The sequence below is a fragment of the Hypanus sabinus genome, chromosome 8 (genome assembly GCF_030144855.1).
Source record: "Hypanus sabinus isolate sHypSab1 chromosome 8, sHypSab1.hap1, whole genome shotgun sequence".
In the NCBI taxonomy this organism is placed as follows: domain Eukaryota; kingdom Metazoa; phylum Chordata; class Chondrichthyes; order Myliobatiformes; family Dasyatidae; genus Hypanus; species Hypanus sabinus.
In genome coordinates, this window is record NC_082713.1 from 145,117,006 (window position 1) to 145,143,859 (window position 26,854).

General features: G+C 40.9%; 1 protein-coding gene and 1 long non-coding RNA gene across 2 annotated transcripts in view; one reads left to right on the forward strand and one right to left on the reverse strand.

Moving 5' to 3' along the window:
* Positions 1–1,553: 1,553 nt before the first annotated feature.
* On the reverse strand, positions 1,554–25,245 carry LOC132398540 (uncharacterized). Its single transcript, XR_009513683.1, has 3 exons — positions 24,510–25,245; positions 18,864–18,977; positions 1,554–6,674 (listed from the first exon to the last, which is right to left on the reverse strand). It is a non-coding gene; the product is annotated as an uncharacterized LOC132398540 (long non-coding RNA).
* Positions 24,033–26,854, forward strand: part of b4galnt3b (beta-1,4-N-acetyl-galactosaminyl transferase 3b) — a 181,646-nt gene continuing 178,824 nt past the window's right edge. The window contains exons 1-2 of the mRNA XM_059978156.1: positions 24,033–24,121; positions 24,444–24,567. Coding sequence (XP_059834139.1) covers positions 24,089–24,121; positions 24,444–24,567 — 157 coding nt within the window. The 5' untranslated portion in view covers positions 24,033–24,088. The remainder of the gene's footprint in view (positions 24,122–24,443; positions 24,568–26,854) is intronic.

The following is a 26,854-nucleotide window of genomic DNA, read 5'->3' on the forward strand; positions in this document are numbered from 1 at the left end:
AAGAAAAATCTTTGTAATTCTCTTTATTACACATTACTGCACTAGCAACCCTCCAAAGGGATAGACCTTCATTTCCAGCTTAGTGCTACTGAGATAGTGGTTCAGAGACAAGGCAATCCAAGCTCCCTGTGACCACACCACTATTTTCGTTACTCCCCCCTCCCCCCTTTGGTATGTACCGTACATGCAATTCCAAATGTCCTTAAATGGTCCTATTTTATCCATATTCTCTTTTATTAGCAGCTTAAAGGCTCTTTTATGTTCCAAGTTCGAAGTACATTTATTACTGAAGTATGCATACAAAATGCAACTCTGAGTTCCGTCCTCCCGCAGGTAGCCACGAAACAAAGAAACACTGTGGAACCCCTTCAAAAAAAATCATACACTCAATGTGCAAAAAAAAACACTAATTGTTCAAATGGCAGATAAGGAGTGAACATCAAATTTCAAACATCAAACCAGTAGTATGAACTCAGCGCCGTCCCGCTAGCCAATGCAGACCACAGGGCCATTCTTCACTGAACCGCACCAGTCCACGTACATGGCCCTGATCGAACCCTTTATTGTGTTTAAAAATTGTCTTAGTGATCGGGTTATTGCTTTATCTATGTCAGATGGAAATTTTACTGCTGCCGTGTTGAAAATTTCTGCAACAAAAACTGTGTCTGGACAGACTACCAGAATCTTTTCGACGAGTACTTCAGCTGGCAAGTTCCAGAATCCAGCTACCTTGTGAGCGTTTCCAGCTACCACAATAACCATCACGAGTGAGTAAATCGCTGCTTGTTATCTTCCACTTTGGTTCTCTTTTTGGGTAATATGTTGTATTCAGATATTGTCAAGACACCTCTGAGACTGGATTTATTGCGTAGGTTATAAAGGCACTTTCAGAAATGGTATAGTGGCAGCAACAGAGGTAATTTAGTATGTTTGTAAATGGGAAATCCATAGTGAAGTAATTATGTTTATTGTAGACTATTGATTTCCATGTGAATTTGAAATTGTTTCTATTAGTAAAATCAAGTTTCTCCTCTATACATTTTCAACCAAGTTATTTTATATTAATCTGCTGTCCTCATTTTCTTATTGACAGGGACCGTCGATGGAAGTACCAATACTGTGAGCGAGAGGCATGCTAATTTAATGAGAGCTGATTGGCAAAATGTTCACCAATGTTTAGATGATTTTCTCAGAGATATTCAATGGACTTTGAAAGTGTAAAAAATAAAGTTTTAGCTGCAGAAATATTAGATTTCTCAAATTAATACCATTTCAAAGCAGTATGTTGGTCAAATATGATGGATTGGAAGTAGGAAATGGAACATATTTCCATGTTTTATGGATAGTATTGGAACCGTCAGCTTGGCGAACCATAAGAGCAAAAGATCCCACAATGGACCTCTGAAAGGGTGATTGTGTCTGAAGTGCAGCAAAAAAAAATTCTGTTTGGTCTGTGTGGGTTGTTACGTATCCCGTAACTGGATAACTTACCAGCAAAGATAGAGAGGTCTGTTGAAGTCTGATGTCACTATTTTCAAACGTTTTTATTTATAAAGGGACACAAAATAAGGTTAATACAAACATTCAGATAAGGCACATCGTCAACACTCAATCTAAAGCGCGGGTATAGTAATAATCATCATTAAGAAGTGAGCTCTACTGTTGTCTAGGGGTTAATAGATTGTCCGATGGAAATATAAAAGTCACTCAGAAGTCTGCAGACTTTAGCCTTTTGGGGAATCGCTGGGTTTCATGTGTTTTAGAGGGATCGGTGAAAAACGGAAAAAAAACTTGCCCGGGTCTTTGTGAAGCCACTCCGTAAAATTAGGGGAATGTTGTTTCCCCGTTGTTAGTTCGAAGTCCTTCTCGGTATTATCAGCCACCCGCTCCCCAGGCAAAGGAGTTAGGAGCGCACATGGCGTTGAGTGGCTTCCAGCCACGGGAGCATTGAGCGAGGGTCTCCTTCTGGTGCGTCGCTGGGGTACTGCCTCCTGCAGTCCCCTTTTATCTTGACTTGCAGAGTTGTAGATGTCCATCAAAGTAGGGTGATGCAATTCCCACCCCCATATTGCCCGAGGGTGTCCAAATGCATGGTAGCTGTCACGTAGCAGGGACATGCACGTCACACAGGTGCCTCTAAGAACAATGGCCAAAACCATTGCATTGTCTCTCACTTCCTGGATCCGAGACCCGAATTAATAGCCATCTTGTGATTCTCCGGAAGGAGGGGGCTGCTCCCGCCCCTTCGGCCCCTCAGAGCTGTGGTACATTCATAACAGTGTTATTTCAGTTTTCCATGCTAATCAATCTTCTCCTTTCTCTGAAATGGGAATGACAACTTAGCTTCGGTGGGATACAGGTCAAACACGGTCAAATGTGACTAGTTTTGGTGGGCAACCAGAGCAGTACAGATAACTTGGACTTAGTAGTTCTTCAAAGCCATAACCCTATCTGTTAGGGGTTGCTTTATGGTATCCAATTATACAAGGAGTGATCTGCGTCAGCCCAAGAGAATAGTGTGAGGTTGTAAATATTTATAGCAATTCATTTCACACCTTATCTTGGTTTTGTGAATTTAAAATTGCAACAATTGTTTGGGCTTGAGGATGTCTTAAAACTGGCTATCTAGCATTTTTGGCCACATTATAAATCATTCAAATCATTATACATCGTTTCTTACCTTTGAAAGTCACTCCGTCTTTCTTATTCAGAATTGCCTTTCTTAAACAGGGAAACATAAACTTTGTGAAATTCAAGACAAAATAACCCATCACCAAGCACAGTGCAATTCTGTTTTCATCTCAAATCAGAGTTTAGTTTACATTATGTAGTATAATCTATATACTTCTGTAATTCACAGTTTTTTCCTCTCTATTATTACGTATTGCATTGTACCGGTGCCTCAAAGTTAACAAAATCCACAATATATGCTGATGATATTAAACTTGATTCTGATTCACTGTAACAGAATTGAATGAACTAAACTGCTCAGAAAAGCTTATGTAGCACAAGAGAACTGTGCACTGTAGCCAAATCAGTGTTGATTTTAGAGTGCAGACAACATGACAAGATCTAAGTACATCACCCAGACACAATACTGAGGTGGTTGGTAAAATGGGACTTGTGTGACAAACAACTAGTCAGTTTTATTTGCATGTCTCGTTAGATTATGCTGATGGTCATCAGCTGGTGTGAGGATGGGTTGTGGAAATGTGGCATGATGGCAGCGGGTCATTTCAGTTCCAGTTTGTGGTTCCTTTACAGAAAGTGAAGGAGTCTTGTCACAGGGAGGTAATGGAACAGGAGAGGCAAAGATAATTATGAAGTCTCTACTGCTTCGAAACTTCCATTTTCCACTCCTGTTATGAAGTTTTATTCATTCTTCCGCTCACCTATTTGACATCCATTGCAATATTGCAACTCAACAAACTGCAGTAGAAAACTGCAGAATATAACACTTAACTTCAATTGTTATCTCCTTGTAAACACTGTAAAATTTGACCTACTGTTCCTCAGTGTATCCAAAAGAGTATAGTGTAACTGTCATTAATTGGCATATATTTATGAAGGAGAAAACACTTACAGAACATTAATAACACAAAGTTCAGATGAACAGCTTTAAGAACTACAATGCATCAATGAATGAAGAGGGTTAAAATTACTTGTACAAGGACATTGGAACTTGTGCATCCAGCACATGTTGGGTCATTCAATGCTCTATAACACCATCTAGGTCAAAAATAGGGAGAATCAAGGTCAGAAATTGTATCCCTGACCTCATTACCATTGTGGCTCTAGGCTTGCAGATGTTTCAGATACAGACCAAATATAACTTTGATATTTGATAGATGGACAGTTGAAAACAGATCTTTTGTTTATGACTACCGGGTGTAGGAAGATCCAGTGAATAAGCAGGTACTCATGTAATCATTTTGGGCTCGTGGAGGAGAAGACCCAAACCGATGCCTTGAGTATTTAAATGGTGGAAAAGGGGAGAACGTAAACATGAGAAAATCTGCAGATGCTGGAAATCCAAGCAACACACACAAGACTTCTCATCTTTCCTTCCAGTCCCAATGAAGGGTCTTGGCCTGAAACATAGACTGTTCACTCTTTTCCATCAATGCTGCCTGGCCTGCTGAGTTCCTTTGGCATTTTCTGTGTGTTGAAAAGGTGATAAGCTGCTTCACATTTTACAAGTACATTATGTGGGCATTTAATATTTTCATAGCCCAATATACACACTCTCACTGGCTGAGGTATCTCAAGTGTGTGCATGCAGATTGGCCCTTGAGTCACAGTCGATCGTTTTGTGCAGTGCCAATGCAGACAGAAAGCTGCATTTGGGTGAAGTGATCCTCAGTGAGGTTGACTCTGGGAAATGTGGCACTAGGAATGCCAATGCCAGAGATACATATTAGTTTTACAAGAAGTCTCTGTCTGCTGTATACTGTACCATAAATAGTCATCATATCAACAAGTAAGCCTTTACCACCACCTAACACAACTAGTGCAGAGGAGATGGTATACAGTGCCCTGGTACTTGTGTTCCTAAATGCTGTTTCTCTATCTATAACATATTGCTGCCATTTAACCCTTTCTTCACTTTTTAAGGGGTTACAAAGTGGCGACAGCGTCATAAGAACTTATGATAAAACTTTCATTTCACTTGAATAATGAATGGCAACATCAAACTGGAATGCCAGCCTATTCTTGGACTTAATGACTTGTCATCCTTTCAGAAAATGCCAATCAAACTACATTTCAACCTTGTGTACTCAGTACTCTGAGAGTACCTTTACCAGAGCAATGTAGCTGTGTAAAAACTCAGCTCATTACAATCAAACTGACCTTGTTAATGATCTCCCAAACTAACAAATATCCCAGAACTTCAGGAACTTTCTTGTATTGCCCTTGTCATGGTGGATGGGCTCCTGTCAGAGGTTGTGACTGCACCAGCACTCAAAGTGTGGTTCTGCACAGCAGTGTGTTCCTGTTCTTGGAGCTCGCCGATTGTTTTCGCTACCTCCAGGTGCAGCCTGAAGTTAGGCACTTTTGGCTGTGGCTTTGTACGGCCCTGTGGACAGGAATTCTTGCCGGGTGTCATGAACTGAAGTGTTATGGAGAGCTGGAACATCAGGACAGCGAGAGCGGCTGTCAAAACGTAGACGTCTCTGCACTCGGGCGTTTGCTCTCCCTCTCTCTCGATGGTGGATGAGAGTTTGCTGCTGATTTTCGAAATACAAAGTGACACTGCAGACTGTGAATGTGACACTGGAACAGTGGCTGATTGTCCCCCCTGTCTCTCTCTTGTTAATGAGAGAGTGGCTCTGTGGGATTTGAAATGTTGGAGTGAACAGTTAGTTTCTGATGTACTGTAGACCATGGTCTCCCTTTGGGGGGCTTTACTGCTCCTTGCATGGTGGGTGGTGGGAATGTTGATGCTTTACGCTAGAATCAGTGGAGGGAGGGGTAGAGTTGATGCTGCTTGTGCATGGGAGGGGGCACAAGGCTTTGGGCTTCTTTTATTTCTCTATCATTCATTGGCGTTTTTCATCTGTTTCAAGGATGTCTGTGGAGAGTAAGAATTTCAGGCTGTATATTGTACACATTCTCTGATATTTAATGGAACCATTGAACCATTGTTTGCATATTGCCTTCTGGTAGTCTTTGTAAATTGTGGCAGGGAACATAATCAGAGACAAGAAAGAATTCTAATCCAGTGTAAGATCAAAGAAAGTCCACACCTTTCTTCATCTCTTCTCTCCTTGTATTCCCTAAATACCCAAATGTTGTCATTGTGTCCTAAGATCTATGTTGTAACCTTCACAAAGCCAGGTGATCTGACCTCAAAAGATTATGAAGGAGGATAATGAGTTCAATTCACCAATTCTGCTCATCTTCATCAGCTGCAGACATACAACAGTGATTTTAAAATGGACCAGGGATACCATTTCCTGCAGTTTGCAGTTTAAAGAAGATGAATTATCAACAATTGCCTGCACTGTCTAAAATAATTTACAATTAGTACAGAGGCTTAGGCCAATTAACCCGACCAAGAATTGTGAAATACAAAGTACAAACATTTGCCTCAGGTGTAGATTATTATTCTGGTAGGCTCACACATTCTAACAAATAAGACTATCATAACATTGGGATTTTCTTTAGAAAATTGTTTACTGTGTGAGCACTATTTATTGATTATATGCACAGTCTTGCTTCCATCTCAGTCATTTTTAAAGATATGTTTATGTGAACTATCAACATATCCTTTGTGTCAAAATGGTCAAAACAAGTGACAACATGAATAACATATTTGCATGAATAATACATCTGTATTTTCAGAGTCAATTGTAATATAATATAAATTTACAAAAGTGCACGTGCTGCAACATTTGCATTGTTTTGATGCTACAGGAACATCCCTGTAGACACCTTTCATATACTTAGACATTTCATGTCTCCGATTTTTCACTGCTCCGATGAAGACGGTACTTTCATTTGTGGTTATAAATTGTCTCGGAATGAAGATCAATTTCATCTAGTGTGCTTGTTCAATTCTAAAAGTTAGTGATAATAAGCTCAAACCTGATTCATCAAGACCTTGGCTTGCATCCAACAACATCAGTTTATTGTACTTCTGCGGTAATTGTATGCTTGCCATTCCATTCATGCTAGAACATCAGAAGAAATAAAAGACAACTTTAAAGAGAGAGTAGGAGCCAAGTGTTCAAATACATTATTCACTAAATTACTCAGCTGACAATAGGACCTTTAACAGTTAATGTAAATTGAAATGAATAGACAGGAACCACTACAAGCATTTTGCCTTCCATTTTCCACCTCCTTCACTAAGGTTTATTTGGCTGTCAAGGAAGCATCTAATTTATTCTTCAAAGGGTTACATCCTCCTGCTCCTAACTTGGTTGTAGCCTGCTGCTTTTGCTGGTTAGTATTTTGTTGAATTTCTGCAAGTTGCATACATTTTCAGATAAACCTGATATAGTCTTCTGCATATTCCTCATTATATATCTGACATATATAGACTAGGCTACGTGGTTCTGGAATGCAGTCCTACATTTGCAGGTGTGCGAACATGGCTCACCAATTCTCAGTTTTAAGTATTAGCCACCAGGGAGTTAACTCCTATTTTTATGGGCATACTTACTTGAGACAAGGACAATGAAGAGCATAAAGTTAAGGGAGTGGTGGAACAACAGCAAAACCAATATCATTATAAATAAGGCAAATACTATGTTAAGGAGAACTTCAAAGTATATTTGCAGTAATTTAAGAGAAAGATTTCTAGGTGAGGGTTTGGATGGCAGGGGGATGTAGTCGCTGAGGTACATGGAGATGATTGAAGACTCCCCTGAAGATTTATGGGTAGTGATAAATCTGATTTCTCAAAACAAGTTTGTATCTATACTGAAACATTCCACTGGGTGGCAGCACAGACTAAAACTAATCAGATAGATACTTTATTGATCCCAAAGGAGAGTGCAGTATCACAGTAGCATTACAAATGCACAGATATACAAATGTTAGAAGAGAAATAAGAAAGAACAAAAAATAAATTATTTCAAAGGATCTAACAGAAGGGGGCCATTGATTCCCCTGGCTATAGGTTGTCTCATTATGGCCAAGGGTAAGAATGACCTACTCTTTGGAGCAGTGCAGGTGTCTTAGTCTATTACTAAAAGCACTCCTCTGTTTGGCCAAGGTGGCATACAGAGGGTGAGAAACATTGTCCAGAATTGCCAGGATTTTCCATAGGGTCCTTTATTCTATCATAGCCAAGTTTCTTCACTTCTCTTGCAGGTGACCTCAGGATATGAAGTTAGCAACCAAAATCTCAGACCTCTTTGTCTTTAATAATGTAAAGGATGATTAAAAAAATAAGCTTTAAAGACTTAAGTCAAGGGTAGTAATATCTGGATTGCTGTCTTTGCCACGGACTAGTGAGGGTAAGAATATGGCAGATGAACATGTGGCTGAAGAACAGGTTTCAGATTTTTTGGATCACTGGGATCATTTCTGGAGAAGGTTTGACCTGTGCATAAGTGACGGGTTATGCCTGAGGGGGACCAAAGTCCTTGCAGGCATGTTTACTAGAGCTGCTGGGAAGGCTGGCAAGGGGGTGGGGACCAGAGGGAGAGATCAAAGGGTGGAGCAGTTGGTGTAAGGTAGATGCAACGTGTAGAAAACTGTGAGAAATGATAGGCAGTGGATAGGGCAGACATTGCAGTCAGCCTGATTGGTTGATATGTGTCTAATTTAATGTGAGAAGTATCTGGAACCAGGGTGATAAACTTAGAAGATGGATAGATCAGTACATGGAATTACGACATCGTAGCCTTTACAGAGACTTGGCTGTCACAAGAACAAGAATAGCTGCTGGATGTTTCTGAGTTTAGAGATGTCTCAAGGGAAAGGAGGGAGGTAAGAGAGGCAGGGAGTGACATTGCTAACCAGGGATATTATCACAGCTGCAGTAGGGAGGGATGTACTGGAGCTGGTGGTGGTATGGCAGACACTTTAGGGACATTTAAGAGGTTCTTAGACACATGAATTATAGAAAGATAGAGGGCAATATGGGAGGGAAGTGTTAGTTTGATCTTAGAGTAGCTTAACAGGTTGTCACAACATCAGAGAAGATTTACTAGAATGTTACCTGGGTTTCAGCACCTAAGTTACAGGGAAAGGCTGGACAAGTTAGGTCTTTATTCTTTGGACCGTAGAAGGTTGAGGGGGGACTTGATAGAGGTATTTAAAATAATGAGGGGGATAGATCGAGTTGACGTGGATCAGTTTTTTCCATTGAGAGTAGGGGAGATTCAAACAAGAGGACATGAGTTGAGAGTTAGGGGGCAAAAGTTTAAGGGTAATACGAGGGGGAATTTCTTTACTCAGAGAGTGGTAGCTGTGTGGAATGAGCTTCCAGCAGAAGTGGTAGAGGCAGGTTCGGTATTGTCATTTAAAGTAAAATTGGATAGGTATATGGACAGGAAAGGAGGGTTATAGGCTGAGTGCGGGCCAGTGGGATTAGGTGAGAGTTCAGCATGGACTAGAAGGGCCGAGATGGCCTGTTTCCGTGCTGTAATTGGTTATATATGAGGCCAAATGGCAATACTGTTCTGTGTGACTTTCCAACATTTCACACTTTGAATTCTAATTCAAACATTTACAAACCTCTAAATTATAGTTATATTTTCAATCCAGCAATAATTTGCTTTCTTTTCACCCTAATGGAGAAGGCGCAAAGCGGTAACACAGAAAGGGTAACCATCCAGGAAGAGATTCTACTTACACTAAATGAACAAAACATGCTCCCAAGTAACATCCTGAATATTACATAGCTCTAGCCTTTTAGCAAGTCTCTTGGACTTTGCTTTCAAACATAGTTAACAAAATCAATCAAGGTAGACCAACTGTAATTCTGCCCAAACGATAAGCTGCCATGCAGAGATGTACTGGATGTCTCTATTCATATCACTTAATTGTGAGAATGGCCAAAATAAGAAAAACTGAAACTTTCGACTAAAGAATTAAAGCTTAAAAATGCACAAAATCGTGGGGCAATTTAATAACCTTTGTGTGATTTACCGAAATACTGGTCATCATTTCACTTGGTCCGAGCATATACTCAGTAGCCTATTGGTCTCATCCGAACTTGCACCCCGTATCAAATACTTAAGATCTGGCAGATGGGCTTGCAGCTGCATGGCTAAGTACCAGCAGTAAACAAATAGTTAAATATCAGACATGCCCGCTCTTTCCAAAACAGCATTGCATTGCAGGAGGAATCCCGTCAACATCTTAAAGCTATTTAGAACAGCATCAGAGACACATGCATTGACTTCCAAACACAATGCAGTCATCAAGCCGCACATATATTTAGGATGGAATGGAAATTTTTTTTTTACTACCAGCAGGGGAAGTTTGACAGGACACTTTAATGGCAGAGAGATTACAACTGGATTTTCTCTTGGAGGCCAAATCATTGGTTATACTTAAAGGTGAGGTTGAAAGGTTCTTAATTAGTAAGGGTGGCAAAGGTTACAGGGAGAAGGCAGGAGACTGGAGTTAAGAGGGGTAATAAATCAGCCACGATGGAAGGCAGAGCAGACTTCATGCACCAAATGGCCTAATTCCACTCCTATGTCTTTTCATCCTATATATAAAAAATAATCTGTGGTTTTACAGTGACACGACCCACTACCATAAGTAATGTATATATTTGAAAAAGTTTCAGAATGAAATATTTTATTCGACTCGGGTAATATGTATATATGCCTACATACAATTGTAGTTTAAAATTTATTAGGGAAATGCATACTTTTGTGAATTCTAGCATGCTTTCCTTTTACTCAAGTCTTGCCTGTGGACCATGTAACATTATAATGCTGGAGTTGCATTCATAGTCATGTTTGTTGATTGCAGCAATGACAGTGTCAAGTATAAAATACTGCTATGTGACAACATTCTTTAGATGCTACCCATGTTTATTTTCACTAGTTTTATTTGCAATGAGCACACATTGCTTTTTAGAATGTGGTGCCTGGCCCACCATTTCGGTAAGGCCATAAGAGATTCCTCACTGAAACATTGCTGTACTGGTGTAACACAATGCATTGCTCTCTGAGTACGGGCAACCAGAAACACAAGGGCAGAAATTCAAGCTTATAATGCAGTGGCAAGGCCCTTTGTGCAGAGTGAGACATTAGTTGTAAGATGCTATGCTGTAGTTTGGATCTATGAATGCTACTGAAAGTGGAAAGTGTGTGCTCTGAGCTCTGCACAAACTCTTGCACACAATTGAAAATCGACTCCTCCATTTTCTTCAACACTGGATGTAAGCTTTCTGTTGCACCTCTGTGCATATCCACCTGACTTCTCATGCAGTTCCCTAATTAACTACAGATACTGTGGTATACACAGGTCGGATGATCTTTTACATGAAAGCACAGAAGTTTAACAAGCAGATGCTGTAAAGCAAGTGACTAGGAAGTCAGATGGCATATTAGACTTTATTGTAAGAAAGATGGAATACAGAAATAAGGAAGACTTGTTCGAGAAAAATCATATCTAGAATATTGTGAACAATTTATTTGCATTATTTATGAACATCAAGCGTGCTTAGAACAATACAGCACAGCACAGGTCCTTTGCAGATGACGTTGTACTTACCTTTTAACCTAGTCAAGTCAAGTCATGTCAAGTCAAGTCAACTTTTATTGTCACTTCGACCATAACTGCTGGTACAGCGCATAGTAAAAATGAGACAACGTTTTTCAGGACCATGGTTTACATGACACAGTACAAAAACTAGATTGAACTACATAATAAAAAAACAACACAGAGAAAGCTACACTAGACTACAGACCTACACTGGACTGCATAAAGTGCACAAAAACATTTCAGGCATTACAATAAATAATAAACAGGACAGTAGGGCAAGGTGTCAGTCCAGGATCTGGGTATTGAGGAGTCTGATAGCTTGGGGGAAGAAACTGTTATATAGTTATATAGTCTGGTCGTAAGAGCCCGAATGCTTCGGAGCCTTTTCCCAGATGGCAGGAGGGAGAAGAGATTGTATGAGGGGTGCATGGGGTCCTTCATAACGCTGTTTCCTTTGTGGATCCAGCATGTAGTGTAAATGTCCGTGATGGCGGGAAGAGAGACCCCGATGATCTTCTCAGCTGACCTCACTATCCGCTGCAGGGTCTTGCGATCCCAGATGGTCCAATTTCCGAACCAGGCAGTGATGCAGTTGCTCAGGACGCTCTCAATACTCACTTAGAAGTCATTAAGTTACAGCTAATTAAATAAAGTATGATGCAGGATCAGGTGATGTGCTGTAGCTCCATGATGTGGGAGCTGGTGGGCTCCATTGTAGTTCCTGGTGACCACGTCTGCAGCAGGTGTCGGCTGCTCGAGGAACTCGGGCTCAAAGTTGCCTACCTGGAATCTGAGCTTCAAACACTGCGGCACATGGTGGGGGGACGGGGGAGAGTTACCTGGATTCTCTGCTTCAGGAGGTAGTTACACCCATTAGATTAGCTGCCTCAAATTCGGTCTGTGGTCAGAGTCAAGAGGGTGTGACTGCGACTGAGGTGGGTAGTGGGATCCAAGGGACAGTGCTGGAGGAGCCCCAGCCCTTAAGCTTGTCCAACAGGTCTGAGATTCTTGCTCCCTGTGTGGATGAAAGTGGGGGCTGTAGGAAGGATGAGCAACCTAACTGTGGCACTGTAGTTCAGGGAGCCATTCAAGAGGGGGGAGAAGGAGAGAAATGTAGTGGTAATTGGGGACAGTAGAGTCGGGGAATAGACAGAGTCTCTGTCGCAAGGATAGAGCATCCCGAAGGCTGTGTTGCCTGCCTGATGCTTAGGTTTGGGACATCTTATCTGATCTGCAGAGGAATTTGCAGTGGGAGGGGAAAGATCCAGTTGTTGCAGTCCACGTGGGTACCAATGACATAGGTAGAATGAGGAAAGAGGTTCTGCTGAGGGAACTTGAGCAGCTAGGGACTGAATTAAAAAGCAGACTCAAAAAGGTAATAATCTCTGGATTACTACCTGAGCCATGTGCAAATTGGCATAGGGTCAAGAAGGTTAGAGAATTAACTGCGTGGCTCAAGGATTGGTGTGGGAGAAGTGGGTATGAATCCATGGGAAATTGGCACCAGTATCGGGGAAGGAGGGAGCGGTATCAATGGGATGGGCTCCACCTGAACCGTGATGGGACCTGGGCCCTAGCCAATTGCATAACCAAGGCTGTTGATAGGCCTTTAAACTAAATAGTAGGGGGGTGGATTCAACAGATTGGAGAAGTATGGATAAAGCAAAAAAAAAAGAAAAGCGTGGATAAAGATAAAGATAAAGAAAGTATGAGTGGAGTGAAGAAAAGTCAAGTGCAAAAGAGTAAAAGATTAAACATTTTATAAGCACAATGAATGCTTATATGCACTTATAATGAATGCTTATAAGCACAATGAATAAGCACAATAAGCCCATAGTTTTCGAAACAAAGTCAGTGAATTTGTGGCACTAATCAGTACAAAGGGGATGATTTAGTGGCCATTGCAGAGACGTGGTCGCAGGGTGGAGAGGACTGGGAATTAAATATCCAAGGATATCAGGTAATATGGAAGGATAGGTAGGACAGTATGGGAAGTGGGTAGTGCTCTTAATTAAAGATGAGATCAGGGTGATAGTAAGAGACAATACAAGATCTAAGGAGCAGAATGTTGATTCCATCTGGGTAGAGATTAGGGTAGTGTAGGGAAAAAAAATCACAGGTGGGAGTTGTCTATTGGCTACCAAATAATAACTTTACAGTGGCACAGGCAATAAACAGAGAAATATCTGAGGCATGTAAGAATGGAACAGCTGTTACCATGAGGGACTTTAACTTGCACATGGATTGGGTGAATAAGTTTGGTTGAGGCAGTCTTGAGAAGGACTTCAAAGGATGCATCCGTGATGGCTTTCTTGAACAGCATGTTAGTGAACCTACAAGGGAACGTGTTATCTTAGATCTGGTCTTGTGCAATGAGACAGGTAAAATTAGTGATCATGCAGTTAGGGATCCTCTTGGAAAGAGTGATTACAGTAAGACTGAGTTTCTCATAGAAATGGAGGGTGCAATAGGTCAATCTAAAACCAGTGTATTATGCCTAAACAATGGAGGCTACAATGGGATGAGGGAGGATTTGGTTTGTGTAGACTGGGAACACGGGCTATATCATGAGATGGTTGAGGAACAGTGGAAGACTTTCAAAAAGACTTTGCATGATTCTCAACAAAAGTATACTCCAGTTAAAAGCAAGGACAGGAAGGGTGGGGAGAGCCAGCCTTGGATAACTAAAGAAATAAAAGAAGGCATCAAACTAAAAGCTCGTGCAAACAAAGTCGGCAAGAGTAGTGGGAAACAGGAAGATTGGGAAAACTTTAAAAAGTAACAAAGTACCACTAAGCGAGCAATGAAGGAAGGGAAGCTAGATTATGAAAATAAACTAGCACAAAATATAAAAATGGATAGTAAAAGTTTTTATAATTATGTAAAGCGGAAAAGGGTGGCTAAAATGAATGTAGGTCCCTTGAAGGATGAGAAGTGGGAGTTGATATTGGGTAACGAGGAAATGGCAAAGGCTTTGAATGACTATTTTGTGTTGGTCTTCATGGTGGAGGACATGTCTAACGTGCCAAAGAGAGATGTTATGGATGTGATGCGAAGCAAGGACCTCAATATAATAGCTCTCACTGAAGAGGTAGTGCTGAGCAAACTTGTAGGCCTGAAGATAGAAAAGTTTGCTGGTCCTGATGGAATTTAATGGAATGCAATTCCCAGGGTACTGAAGGAAATGGCAGAAGTTATAATAGAGGTTTTGGTGATAATTTACCAAAATTCTCTGGTCTCTGGGCAGATCCCAGCGGATTGGAAGATGACAAATATCACGCCACTGTTCAAAAACTGATGTAGGCAAAAGGCAGGTAACTACAGACCAGTTAGTTTAACATCTGTAGGTCGGGAAAATGCTTGAAGCTATTGTTGTAAAAGAAATAGTGAGGCATTTGGAAAGGAATGGATCCATCAGGTAGATGCAACATGGATTCAGCAAAGGCAGGTCCTGTTTGACAACTTACTGGAGTTCTTTGAGAATATAACGAGCATAGTGGATAGAGGGGGACAGATAGACATTACTTATTTGGATTTCCAGAAGGCATTTGATAAGGTGCCACATAAAAGACTTATCTTACGATAAGCATAGAGTTGGGGGTGATGTATTAACATGGATAGAGGATTAGTTAGCTAATAGAAAGCAGAGAGTTGGGATACATGGGTGTTACTCTGGTTGGCAATCAATTGTAAGCGGTGAGGCATAGGGATTGGTGGGTCCACAGCTGTTCATGATATACATTAACAATCTGGAAGAGGGGACCAAGTGTAGTGTATCTAAGTTTGCTGATGACACTAAATTGAGTGGAAAAGCAAATTGTACAGAAGATACAGAGAGTCTGCAGAGAGATATAGATAAGTTAAGTGAGTGGGCAAGTGTCTGGGAGATGGAGTCCAATGTTGGTAAATGCGAGGTCATCCACTTAGGAGTGAAAACTAGAAGAGCAGATTATTATTTAAATGGTTAAATATTACAGCATGCTACTGTGCAGAGGGACTTGGCAGTGCTTGTGCATGAATCACAAAAGGTTGGTTTGCAGGTGCAGCGGGCTATCAAGAAGGCAAATGGAATGTTGGCCTTCATTGCCAGAGGGATCGAATTTAAGAGCAGGGAGATTATACTGGAGCTGTACTGGGTACTGGTGAGGCTGTACCTGGAGTACTGTGTGCAGTTCTGGTCTCCTTACTTAGGAAAGAATATACTGGCTTTGGAGGCTGTACAGAGGATGTTCACCAGGTTGATCCTAGAGATGAGGTGTTCAGACTATAAGAAGAGATTGAGTTGCCTGGGACTGTACTCGCTGGAATTCAGAAGAATGAGTAGAGATCTTATAGAAACATATAAAATTATGAAAGGAATAGACAAGACAGAGGCAAGAAAGTTGTTTCCAGTGGTAGGTGAGACTAGAACTAGGGGACATCGCCTCAAGTTTGGGGGACATAGATTTAGGACGGAGATGAGGAGGATCTGCTTTTCCCAGAGACTGGTGAATCTGTGGAATTCTCTGCCCAATGAAGCAGTGGAGGATACCTCAGTAAATATATTTAAGACAAGGATGAATAGATTTTTGCATAGTAGGGGAATTAAGGGTTATGGGGAAAAAGCAGGTAGGTGGAGATGAGTCCGTGGCCAGATCAACCATGATCTTATTGAATGGCAGAGCAGGGTCAACAGGCCAGATTGCCGACTCCAGCTCCTATTTCTTAGACTCTTATGTGCTCCAAGATCAATCTAATGCTTCCATCCTATATAGCCCTTCATTTTTCTACCATAGATGTGACTAATAGTGTCTTAAATGCCCCTAATGTACAGTATATGGCTCTACCACCATGCCTGACAGCATGTTTCAAGCACCCACTGTTCTCTGTGTAAAAGACTTACAAGTACAATTTTATTAACATTCGATCATATACAGGTATACTGCACAACACAGTACATATAATTCACACACAACACATAAAGTAATATTTCAGAATGGTTGGCTAGATATCTTCAGGAAGTGGAGATACAGCTGTGTTTTCTTGATTAAAGAGGTGGTGTTGAAAGGTGGCTACATCTGACATCCCCTTATACATTCTTCCAATCATTTTAAAATTATGCCCCCTTGTATACACCATTTCTGCCCTGGGAAAAAGTCTGGCTATCCACTTGATCTATGCCTGTCATCTTATAGACCTCTATCAAATCACCTCTTTTTCTCCTTCTCTCCAAAGAGAAAAGTCTTAGCTTGCTCAGCTTATGTTCATAAGTCATGCTCTCCAATCCAGGCAGCATTCTGGTAAATCTCCTCTGCACATCCATCCAGAGGTGACCAGAACTGACACAACATTCCAAGTGTGGTCTAACCAGAGGTTTTATAGAGCTGTAATATTACCTTGTGGCTACAAGCCTATCAACTTGCGCAGCAATTTTGAGGGATCCTTCGACGTGGATTGCAAGAATCTTCTGTACCTCCATGTTGCTAGCAATCCTGCCATTAACCTTGAATTCTGTCTTCAAATTCAACCTTCTAAAGTCAATCACTTCACACTTTTCCAGTTGAACTCTATCTCAGCCTAGCTCTGCATCTTATCAGTGACCCTTTGTAAACCTAAACAATCTTCTACCCTTTTCACAACACCACCAGTCTTTGTGTCATCTGGAAACTTACTAACCCACCCTTCGACTTCCTCATCCAAGGGAATTAATAAACTCACAGGGAGCTGTTCATCAGATCCCCGACGAACAGCAGTTATCACTAATCTCTTGGCAGAAAATACTACCTCTTTCCTCTATGGACCAGCCACATGGCCAAGTTTCCCAAGATCCCATGCCTCCTGACTTTCTGGGATATCCTACTATCTTATCAAACTCCTCATTAAAATCCATATGCACCACATCCACCGTTCCATCTTCATCAATGTGTTTTGTCATATCCTCAAAGAATTCAATCAGAATTGTGATCATGACCTTCCCCTCACAGAACCAGGCTGACTACCCTTAATCAGACTATGCATCTCTAAATGCTCATAAATTCTGTCTGTAAGAATTTTCTCCAATAATTCTCAAAGAATTGTTGGAGAAGATTCTTAGAGACAGGGTTTATGAGCATCTGGAGAAGCATACTGTAGTCTGATTAGACTCATTGGTCTATAATCCCCAGGGTTATCCCTACTCTCTTTCTTGAACACAATGAATAACATTTGCCACCCTCCAATTATTTGGTTCTACTCCTGTTGCTAGTAATGATGCAAAACTCATCACCAAAGGTGTAACAATCTCTTCCCTCCCTTAACAGGGCATCCTGATGTATATCCCGTCCGGCCCCAGGGACTTAACTGTTTTTTCCAAAAGTTCCATCACATCCTCTTTCTTCAAGACAAAATGTTCCAGCACATCAGCTTGTTTTATGCTATCCTCACAAGCATCAAGGTCCCTCTCGCTGCCGAATACTAAAGGAAAGTATTCATGAATGACTTCCAGATACATGTTTCCTCTACTGACTCTGATTGGTCTGACCCTCACTCCAGTCATCCTCTCGGTCAAAGTTCAAAGTAAATTTATTATCGAAGTACGCATATGTCAGAATATACTGCCTTGAGATTCATTTTTCTTGCAGGCATTTACAGGAAATAAAGAAAAACAATTGAATTTTTGAAAAACTACTCTCAACAAACTGCACGAACATCTAATCTGCGAAAGAGGAAAAACTGTGCAAATAATAAATTAAAAATGTAAATAAATAATACTGAGCTGTAGAGTCCTTGAAAGTAAGTCTAAAGGTTGTGGAGTCAGTACAGCATCTTATGTGCAGAATGCATTGGGGTTTTACCAACGTTACAGGCTGAACTTTGTAATATATTGTCCCAGGCCTCAGCTTGGGGTATGATTCCTATTGACTGTGTAAGCCACTCTTCCCCTTGACTGTCCCAGGCTTCCACCTGATGGTGGCTGACCATGTCACTTTTCCAAACTGCTGTACCCTCGGTGGCTGAGAGGTTTTCACGGAAAGATGTGAAATTGCAACTCTCCCTTTAAGAGTGAATGTTGCACAACCCATTCCCATCTAGACTTAGCAAAAAGGCTCTTTCCCCTCACCTGTCTGCATATTACATCAGCAATTTGATAATATTTTAAATGTTATTAAGTCATAATTTCTGAATTGCATTCCCGAGGTCAAAAGTAATTTCAAGTTACACCGGGTTATACTTCGCATAAATAACATAAATGAGAAAACATAGTTAAAAGTTTAAGATATTCTCAGAGGTACTTACCACAGGGTAGTTATCCGTATTAACTGTAGATATTTCAGAGGCACAAATATAAATATTGGGATTACTTTCATTAGTTCCAATCAAAATCCTTCTGCATTGTTTCATTCAAAATACACATCAGTAACTAGAATATATTATGTTGCTACCAGCTAGATGTTTAAAGATGAATAATGTCACTTTCAGAATTTACTGAAGCGATTGGCCATTCTTCCTAGGTGATTGATGCTTGTTTGTGTTTCACACAAGTATCCTCCCATTTTACTTCATTTAACCCTATCTGCTGTATTATCTAGCTTTCTGTTTTGTGTGTTTACCCACAATCAGACCTCTAAAAGCAAGTTACACAATTGCATTGAGAAACTCAAGTCCCATCACTTGGAGTACAAATACGATCAGTAGAAATGTTAGAAGTGCAACTTCTACCAAACCTCACACTTCTCCAGAATATCAAGCATTTCCTGTTCTGTCTGTGTTGAGCTTGATCAACCAGATGAGAACCCACAGAAATGCATGTGAAGCAAGTCATCTTCCTGAGGTATTGTCTATGAAGAAAGAAGAAGAAAAAAGAAACACAACAAGTGATCTTTTTTTAAAAAAACATGTAACTGCAATAAATGTAACCGGTCATTTTAAAGTAACTAAATGAAATGTAGGATACTGATAATTGTACGGATAGTATGATTCTTTGCTGTTTTTCTTTTAAAGATATCTTTGACATTCAAAATTATGTTTTTTATTAGAATTGAATATTCTCAATTTTCCCACAGTTTCAGATGAAGCTTCACTAATTGTACGTCAGTAAGATTAACCACATACATCTCTCACCTAATACAACACATCAGCTATGAGATCTGGTGAAAAGAATGATGCCTATTGCTAGGATAGTATATAAACCACAATTCAAGCAAAATCTCTTTGGATAATTTTTAGCTATAGATTGACTAATTTGCTTTCATACAATTTTCAAATATGTTTTCCAATATTTAATTTTGATTCAGCACAGCAGACACATATTGCATTAGTAGGTCTCGGCCCAAAACGTTGACTGCTTGTTTCCACTGATGCTGCCCGACCTGCTGAGTTCCTCCAGCGTGTTGTACGTGTTGCTTTGACCCCAGCATCTGCAGTGCACTTTGTGTTTGCATTAGAAGTTTTTTTTCACCTCTTAGAAGTTCTATTTGTATTTTCTACAACAACAACCTTTGAAGTAAAAAAAATGTCCCGAAGCATAATAACAAAGGACATTTCTTACTGAGGACTTTGGGTCAGGTGAAGTAGGTTTCGAGGGACATTTTAAGTGAGGAAAAAGGTTTGTGAGATTTCAGAATGGAGATGTAAAGTTTAGAGCACCTATCACCTGAAGGTAAGGCTATCTCTGGCAGAGTAGAGAACATCAAGTATGTGCATATGGCAAGAAATGGAACAGGGAGGTCAAAGAGAGGTGAAGGGCTGAATTTCAGAACTGAGAATAAAGAAGCAGTGTCAATATTGTGTATCTGAAGTTAGGAAAGTGAATTTTAAAGCCCAATCATTGACAGACAAGGGCATAAGGTCAGTCTAAACTAGTTTATATATTCCAGGTTCTTGTTGGGTTTCCTAGTTTACATAACAAATACATTAGAAAGAGTTTGGAGTGATCAGATTGCAGTACAATGGAAAAGAACAAGTAGTTTTGCTCCGAATAGCAGATTTGTTTCTGAAATAACAACATCAAATGCACATATTCCATGGAGGAAAATGACACAAAAATGTCAATTCCATTAATTTATATAAAGAAAGCTTTCATGAAATAGGAATGAAGAGCTCAAAACCAGAAACAAATTCAGGTTTATTATCACTAACTTAAGTCGTGAAATTTGTTTTGTGTCAGCATTACATTGCAAGACGTGTACGTTAGAATGGCCGAGAGGCCTGTGCCTGTGATGAAATTGGATGAGTCTATGACCCTCTGCAGCTCTTACAATCCTGAATATTGCAGCCTCTATACCAGGTGGTGATGTGACCCGTCATACAAACCAGTATCGTCACTGCTTCTTTATTCTGAGTTTTGAAATTCAGCCCTTCAACTCTCTTTGATCTCCCTGTTCCACTTCTCCTCCTCATGTAAAAATTTGCTAGTTTCTTTGGTGATGTACCAATTCTCTCTAAACTCCTAAATGTATAGCCACTGGCATACTTTTTTTTTGCGATTGCATCAATGAATTGAGCCCAAGATCGATCCCCTGAGATACTGATGCCCAGCCAACCTTTTTCCACTGTGACCCTCAATGAGGATTGGTGTGTGTTCGCCTGACTTTCCTTTCCCAAAATCCACAATCAGTTCCTTAGTTTCACTCTGTCTTGCTCCTGTATGCTTCCTCATCACTATCTGAGATCCTGTCATCGGTGATCTTAGAGGTAGCATTTGAGCTGTGCTGAGCCATACAGTCATAAGTGTAGAGAGAGTACAGCAATGGGCTAATCATTATGAACAAGTTGTACTTATGTAGCACTGTTAACAGAACATGTTGATGCTTCATAGCAGTGATTATCAAATAAAATAGCCACATATCAAGATATTCAGACAATTGACCCTAAACACATTTACACAACGCTTGTGGATCAGTTTGGTTCATTGAAGAACACAGGTATTTGAAGAGAAAGTCCACAGTCACATGCTGGAACTGTAAGATGCGCAACAGAACAGCCGCTAGAAATCTGCACTGAAACAACTACACAGAAAGTCAGGCAGCATCCATGGAAATGAAGTTAATGTTACAGGAGCGTGGCTTTATATCGGAACCAGCCCGCTGTAGCACAAACTCATGACCTGAAATTGTTGAATTCGATAATGAGTCCTAAGGGGTGTAGTGTGCTGAGGTGGAAAAAAGATGCTGTTTCTCAAAACTTCATTCAGTTTTATTGGAACAGCGTCGGAGTCCAAAGAACGAGAAGTCAGAATGTGACAAGGTTGAGTTCTTAAAATGACAGGTAGATTGGAAGCCCAGGATTATTCTTGCAGGTTGATTGGAGGTCATCCAAATTGTTTGGCTTCTCAAGCAGAAGCGCCACATCTTGTGCACCAAATGCAGTACACTAGATTGGAAGAAGGACACGTGAATTACTGCTCTACCGGGAAGGGCTATTTGGGACCCGACCTGGGGAAAAAAGACAGTTTACATCACTTTTAGTTGCAAGGAAAGTTTCAGGAGAGGCTAAGGCAGAATCCATAAGGGTTTTTTTTTGTTTTCAGGTGGTTCAAGGAGATATGATCTTCCCTTGATCATGCAACTTTCCTCCAGGTGCCTCCAGACTCCCACCACATGCTTCAGTAACAGTCATTGCAACGTCTCTACTTTTTGCGAAGGCTGAGGAAAGTCCATCTCCCACCCCCCATCCCATTCTACAGGGGTTGTATTGAGAGCATCCTGAGCAGCTGCATCACTGCCTGGTTTGGAAATTGCACCATCTCGGATCGCAAGACCCTGCAGCGGATAGTGAGGTCAGCTGAGAAGATAATCGGGGTCTTTCTTCCCACCATCACGGACATTTACACTACACGCTGCATCCACAAAGCAAACAGCATTATGAAGGACCCCGTGCACCCCTCATACAATCTCTTCTCCCTCCTGCTGTCTGGGAAAAGACTCCGAAGCATTCGGGCTCTCACGACCAGACTATGTAACAGTTTCTTCCCCCAAGCTATCAGACTCCTCAATACCCAGATCCTGGACTGACACCTTGCCCTACTATCCTGTTTATTATTTATTGTAATGCCTGCACTGTTTTTGTGCACTTTACGCAGTCCTGTGTAGGTCAGTAGTCTAGTGTAGCTTTCTCTGTTTTTATTACGTAGTTCAGTCTAGTTTTTGTACTGTGTCATGTAACACCATGGTCCTGAAAGACATTGTCTCATTTTTACTATGCACTGTACCAGCAGTTATGGTCGAAATGACAATAAAAGTTGACTTGACTTGACTTGACTTGACCTGACTCTTGAACCAAAGGGGATAACTCGACTCAACTTCACTTGTCCCATCATTGAAATGTTCTTACAACCTATCGATTCACTTTCAAGGATTCTTCATCTCATGAACTCGATAATTATTACTCATTTATTTATCATTATTATTTCTTTCTTTTTGTATTGCACAATTTTGTATTTACAGTATGTGCTTATATACCATATGCATATATATATAGTTAAATGACAATAAACTTGACTTGAGTTTGTTGTCTTTTGCACAACAGTTGAACATCCAAATTGGTGCGGTCTTTCATTGATGAGCCAACCTAGAGCCGGGGAAGTGATGACCCCCTCCTGTTAAGACTGTTTCTGGTAACTTATTTTTATTCTTTCTTACTGCTCTTCTACTTTTTATATATCTGTGCACTTACAATGCTACTGTGATACTGTAATTTCCTTTCCAATCAATAAAGCATCTATCTATCTATTACTGCCCAAGTGTAAAAGGTTACTTGAGAGCCCTCGTTTCACACCTTGCATCGGCACAGTGTGTATTTCTGGTTTTTAAGCACTGGAGTGAAGACAAATCCCAAGGATCAGAATACACAGTCAAAATGTGGCCTTTATTGTCTATGGAACTCATAAAACGATACTCAGGTGCATTAAAGATATTCAAAAGATTAACTTAGAATATTGCAGGAGCAGGAATAGGGGAGAAAGATTCAAATGAATAAAAAGACATTTTCAGATTAGGAAGAAGCTATTTTTCAGACACGGGGAAGAGAGATGAATAAAATTTAATTGATAGTGGTGAAACAGAAGGCCACAGAAAATTGGAAAGACTCTAGCTCAGACCTGTTGAGAGGGAAGATAGGTTTTGGAAAGAGTGGGAAGTGAAGATAAATAATCAGTGGAGGACAATTACAACAGCCTGGGAGAGAACAGACAGTTTAAAACTCACTTCTGAACACCAACTTGTTTCAACCTTTCACCATTGAAAAAAAAAGCTTTTCTATTTTTGTGCAATGGAAGTGCACAACTTCACACTGTATTCCAGTGATCAGAACGCACCCACTCTGCATGTTGGCATGGTAAGTAGTAAAAGCCTCGTCTGTAGCCCCGACACAAAAATGTCAGATGTGGAGGCACTGGAGCATCACATCAGCAAGAACATTAAACAAGCCAAAGAGGGGGCTATTTACCAAATTATCAAAATGGCATGATGGATAAAGCTGACCTGTGCTCTCTGAATAAGTTTAAAACAAACTAAAATTATTAACACGAGAAAGTCTGCAGATGCTGGAAATCGAAAGCGAGACACACCCAAAGCTGGAGGAACTCAGCAGGTCAGGCAGTATCTACGGAAATGAATAAACAGTCGACGTTTCGGGCCGCGTTTCTTCAGGAGTAACATTATTATTCATGCTGAACGTCAAAAGCATTAACAATAATTGTACTTAAAATAATTTTGGCCCATTGCAGCTGAAAAGTTATGTCAACATTCTGAATAATTTAACAAGGATAATAGAAATAGATTATCATAAATTAATAATTATCCATCCAGAAGTTTACAGTAACTTAATGCACTGTAACTGCTGAGTTAGAAAGACTGCTAAATCGACAAAATGAAACTTGGATACCATGATGTTAAAGACAACTTTAAGCAACAGAGTGAGCATCAGAAATAATTGTTTCAGCCCTGATTGAATGCGTTACCCTGCGGAAAGGTTAAGGGGAAAGGTGACACTTTATTTTTTTTCCCTCTCTTTCCCCACCTTCTGGTGGCACTGAGTATGTAGAGCTTTGCGAACGCCGTATCGTTAGATCCTTCCCGTATCCCCCCTGAGTGAATGGGCAGCGAAACCGGCATGTAGAGATTGGTACGTCGGATGGGTGTGTTCCCTCCGCCCGCCCACCCAGTTGAGGACGGTCACTTTTTTAAATGAGTTAGTAGCCGCGCTGGAGCTCGCGTTGAACGTCGCCGGCGGGGACACGAGAGCGTGGATTGTTTTCCACGCATTTTGTACACATGAGGATAATGCTCCTCTTCCCCCTTAAAAAGATTCGGAAACACTTTAAGGTGCTGGTGTTCGTGGTGATTCTCGGGCTGGGAGTTTGGACTGCTTACCTGGAGTTCGTAGCTTCGAGCGAGTGGAGCAGGAGCGGCGCCTTCAATCCTTATCGCGGTAAGGAAGCAAAATAAACCGAGCATCGGCCTTAACTATGGCCCAGAAATGCGTGGTGTAAAGAAACAGTTGTGTGTGGCTGGGGAAAAAAAATATCTTTACCATCGACAATTCGGTGTGGAAAATGGCGTTTGCATGTAGTCTCTCACTTGTAATCACTGTATTTGCAAGTGTCTGGTTGTACTCTGGTAAAATGGGCTCCACTCGCTTAGGATCGGAGTCGGTTGTAAATCAGAGTTTGAGGGTCCATGCTTGTGCCGGACCCACACAATGGGACAATGCTGGCGCGGCGTTTCCCCGGTGCGTGCGGAGTTGAACGCGGCTCCGCGCGAAGACTGCGCTCCATTCTTAATCGGCTCGCCTAGTCTTACTGAACATTTCCAGGCAGATTTATCTCGTCACAGAACGATCCCTGCAGAAACAAAACGCGTCTGGCAGGCAAGAGTGTGTGATTTGTGGAGGCTCACTAACTCGTTTGCATTGGAGGAGAAAACATTTCAATTAATTCAACTTAGTTTCTCGAGTAAAAACGCGTTCTCTTGGAAATACAGCTTTTCCTTTGTAAAACAGAAATTTCGATGATGGATTACCCGTTATCTTTCGCGGAAAGTTGATCCACACAGTAAAATCTTCTGGCAGCCTTTATTTGGAGTCGTTAAAAAGTTGCCATGCAAATAGTTTAGAGTTGCGTTGCACTGGGCACTTTTAACGGCAAATGTCCAGTGCCCGCAGATTCAGCCGAAACTGTGCAACTTGATTAATCTTTTCTTATTTTTGAGCTACCAGCCAGTAGTTGTAGTTTAAATAACTACGAGAAAACGCAGCTGCCGTCTATGATCTGAATTCTGATCCAGTGTCCCTGACAACTGTCATACAGAACAGAGTAGTTTACCAACTCATTGTCATATTTGACAACAGAGATGATCTTTGGGCAATATATTCCCATCTGACTCTACCTTAGCTCAACATCATTTGAAGAAGCCCTCGTGCGTTTGTAACCTTGCAACATATTTATTTGGGAGTGTCTCATTGAACCCTATTGAATAGAGGAAGGCAGAAATGGAGTGGAAGTGGAGAGGCTTTTACCTATAGTGGGAGAGTCTAAGACCAAAGAGCCTCAGACTAGAAGGACATCCTTATAGAACAGAGCTAAGGAGAAATTTATTTAACCATATAACAATGACAGCACGGAAACAGGCCACCTGGGCCCTCCTAGTCCGTGCTGAACACTTACTCTCACCTAGTCCCACCTCCCTGCACTTTGCCCATAACTCTCCATTCCTTTCCTGTCCATATACTTATGCAATTTTTTAAAAATGACAAAATCGAACCTGCCTGTACCACTTCTACTGGAAGCTCGTTCCACACAGCTACCACTCTCTGAGTAAGGAAGTTCCCCCTCATGTTACACCTAAACTTTTGCCCCTTAACTCTCAACTCATGTCCTCTTGTTTGAATCTCCCCTACTCTCAATGGAAAAAGCCTATCCATGTCAACTCTATCTATCCCCCTCATAACTTTAAATACCTCTATCAAGTCCCCCCTCAACCTTCTACGCTCCAAAGAATAAAGACCTAACTTGTTCAACCTTTCTCTGTAACTTAGGTGCTGGAACCCAGGTAACATTCTAGTAAATCTCCTCTGTACTCTCTCATTTAGCCATGGGGGAAATTAGTCTGTTGAATTCTTTGTCACAGATGGTTGTAGAGGCCAAGTCATTGAGTATATTTAAAGCGGAGGTTGATGGGTTCTTGATTAGTAATGGTATTAAAGGTTATGGGGAGAATGTAGAATAGGTTGTGAGGGGTAGTAATTCAGCCATGATGGACGGGTGAAGCAGACTTGGGGCTAAATTGCCTAATTCTGCTCCACTGTCTTATGGTCTTATAAACACACTTCTTCCTCATTGCCTCTCGAATGTCCTTGGTGTCCTACAGAATTCTCTTGGTGTCTCTTCACTTATATTCTGTTCACCCATTAATGCTGTGATTTTTTTTTGGCTTTTTATTGGCTCCTTATTAGGCAGTGTGTTGGTTTTTAAATTTTCAGTCCTTTCATGTGCTTGATCTAACCTGACTCTTAATTTCTTATAACTCCGAAATAACTAGAGCTCTTCATTTTTATCTCTAGCTTATCCCTATTTAATCACTCCATGTTTGTTCTTTGACTTTTCAGTTGGCAAAGTCCAAAGCTTTAGTGACACAATAGATTACAGATGCTGGAATCTGGAGCAAACCATAGGCTGCTGAAGGAACTCAGTGGCTCATGCAGCATTTATAGAGGAAAA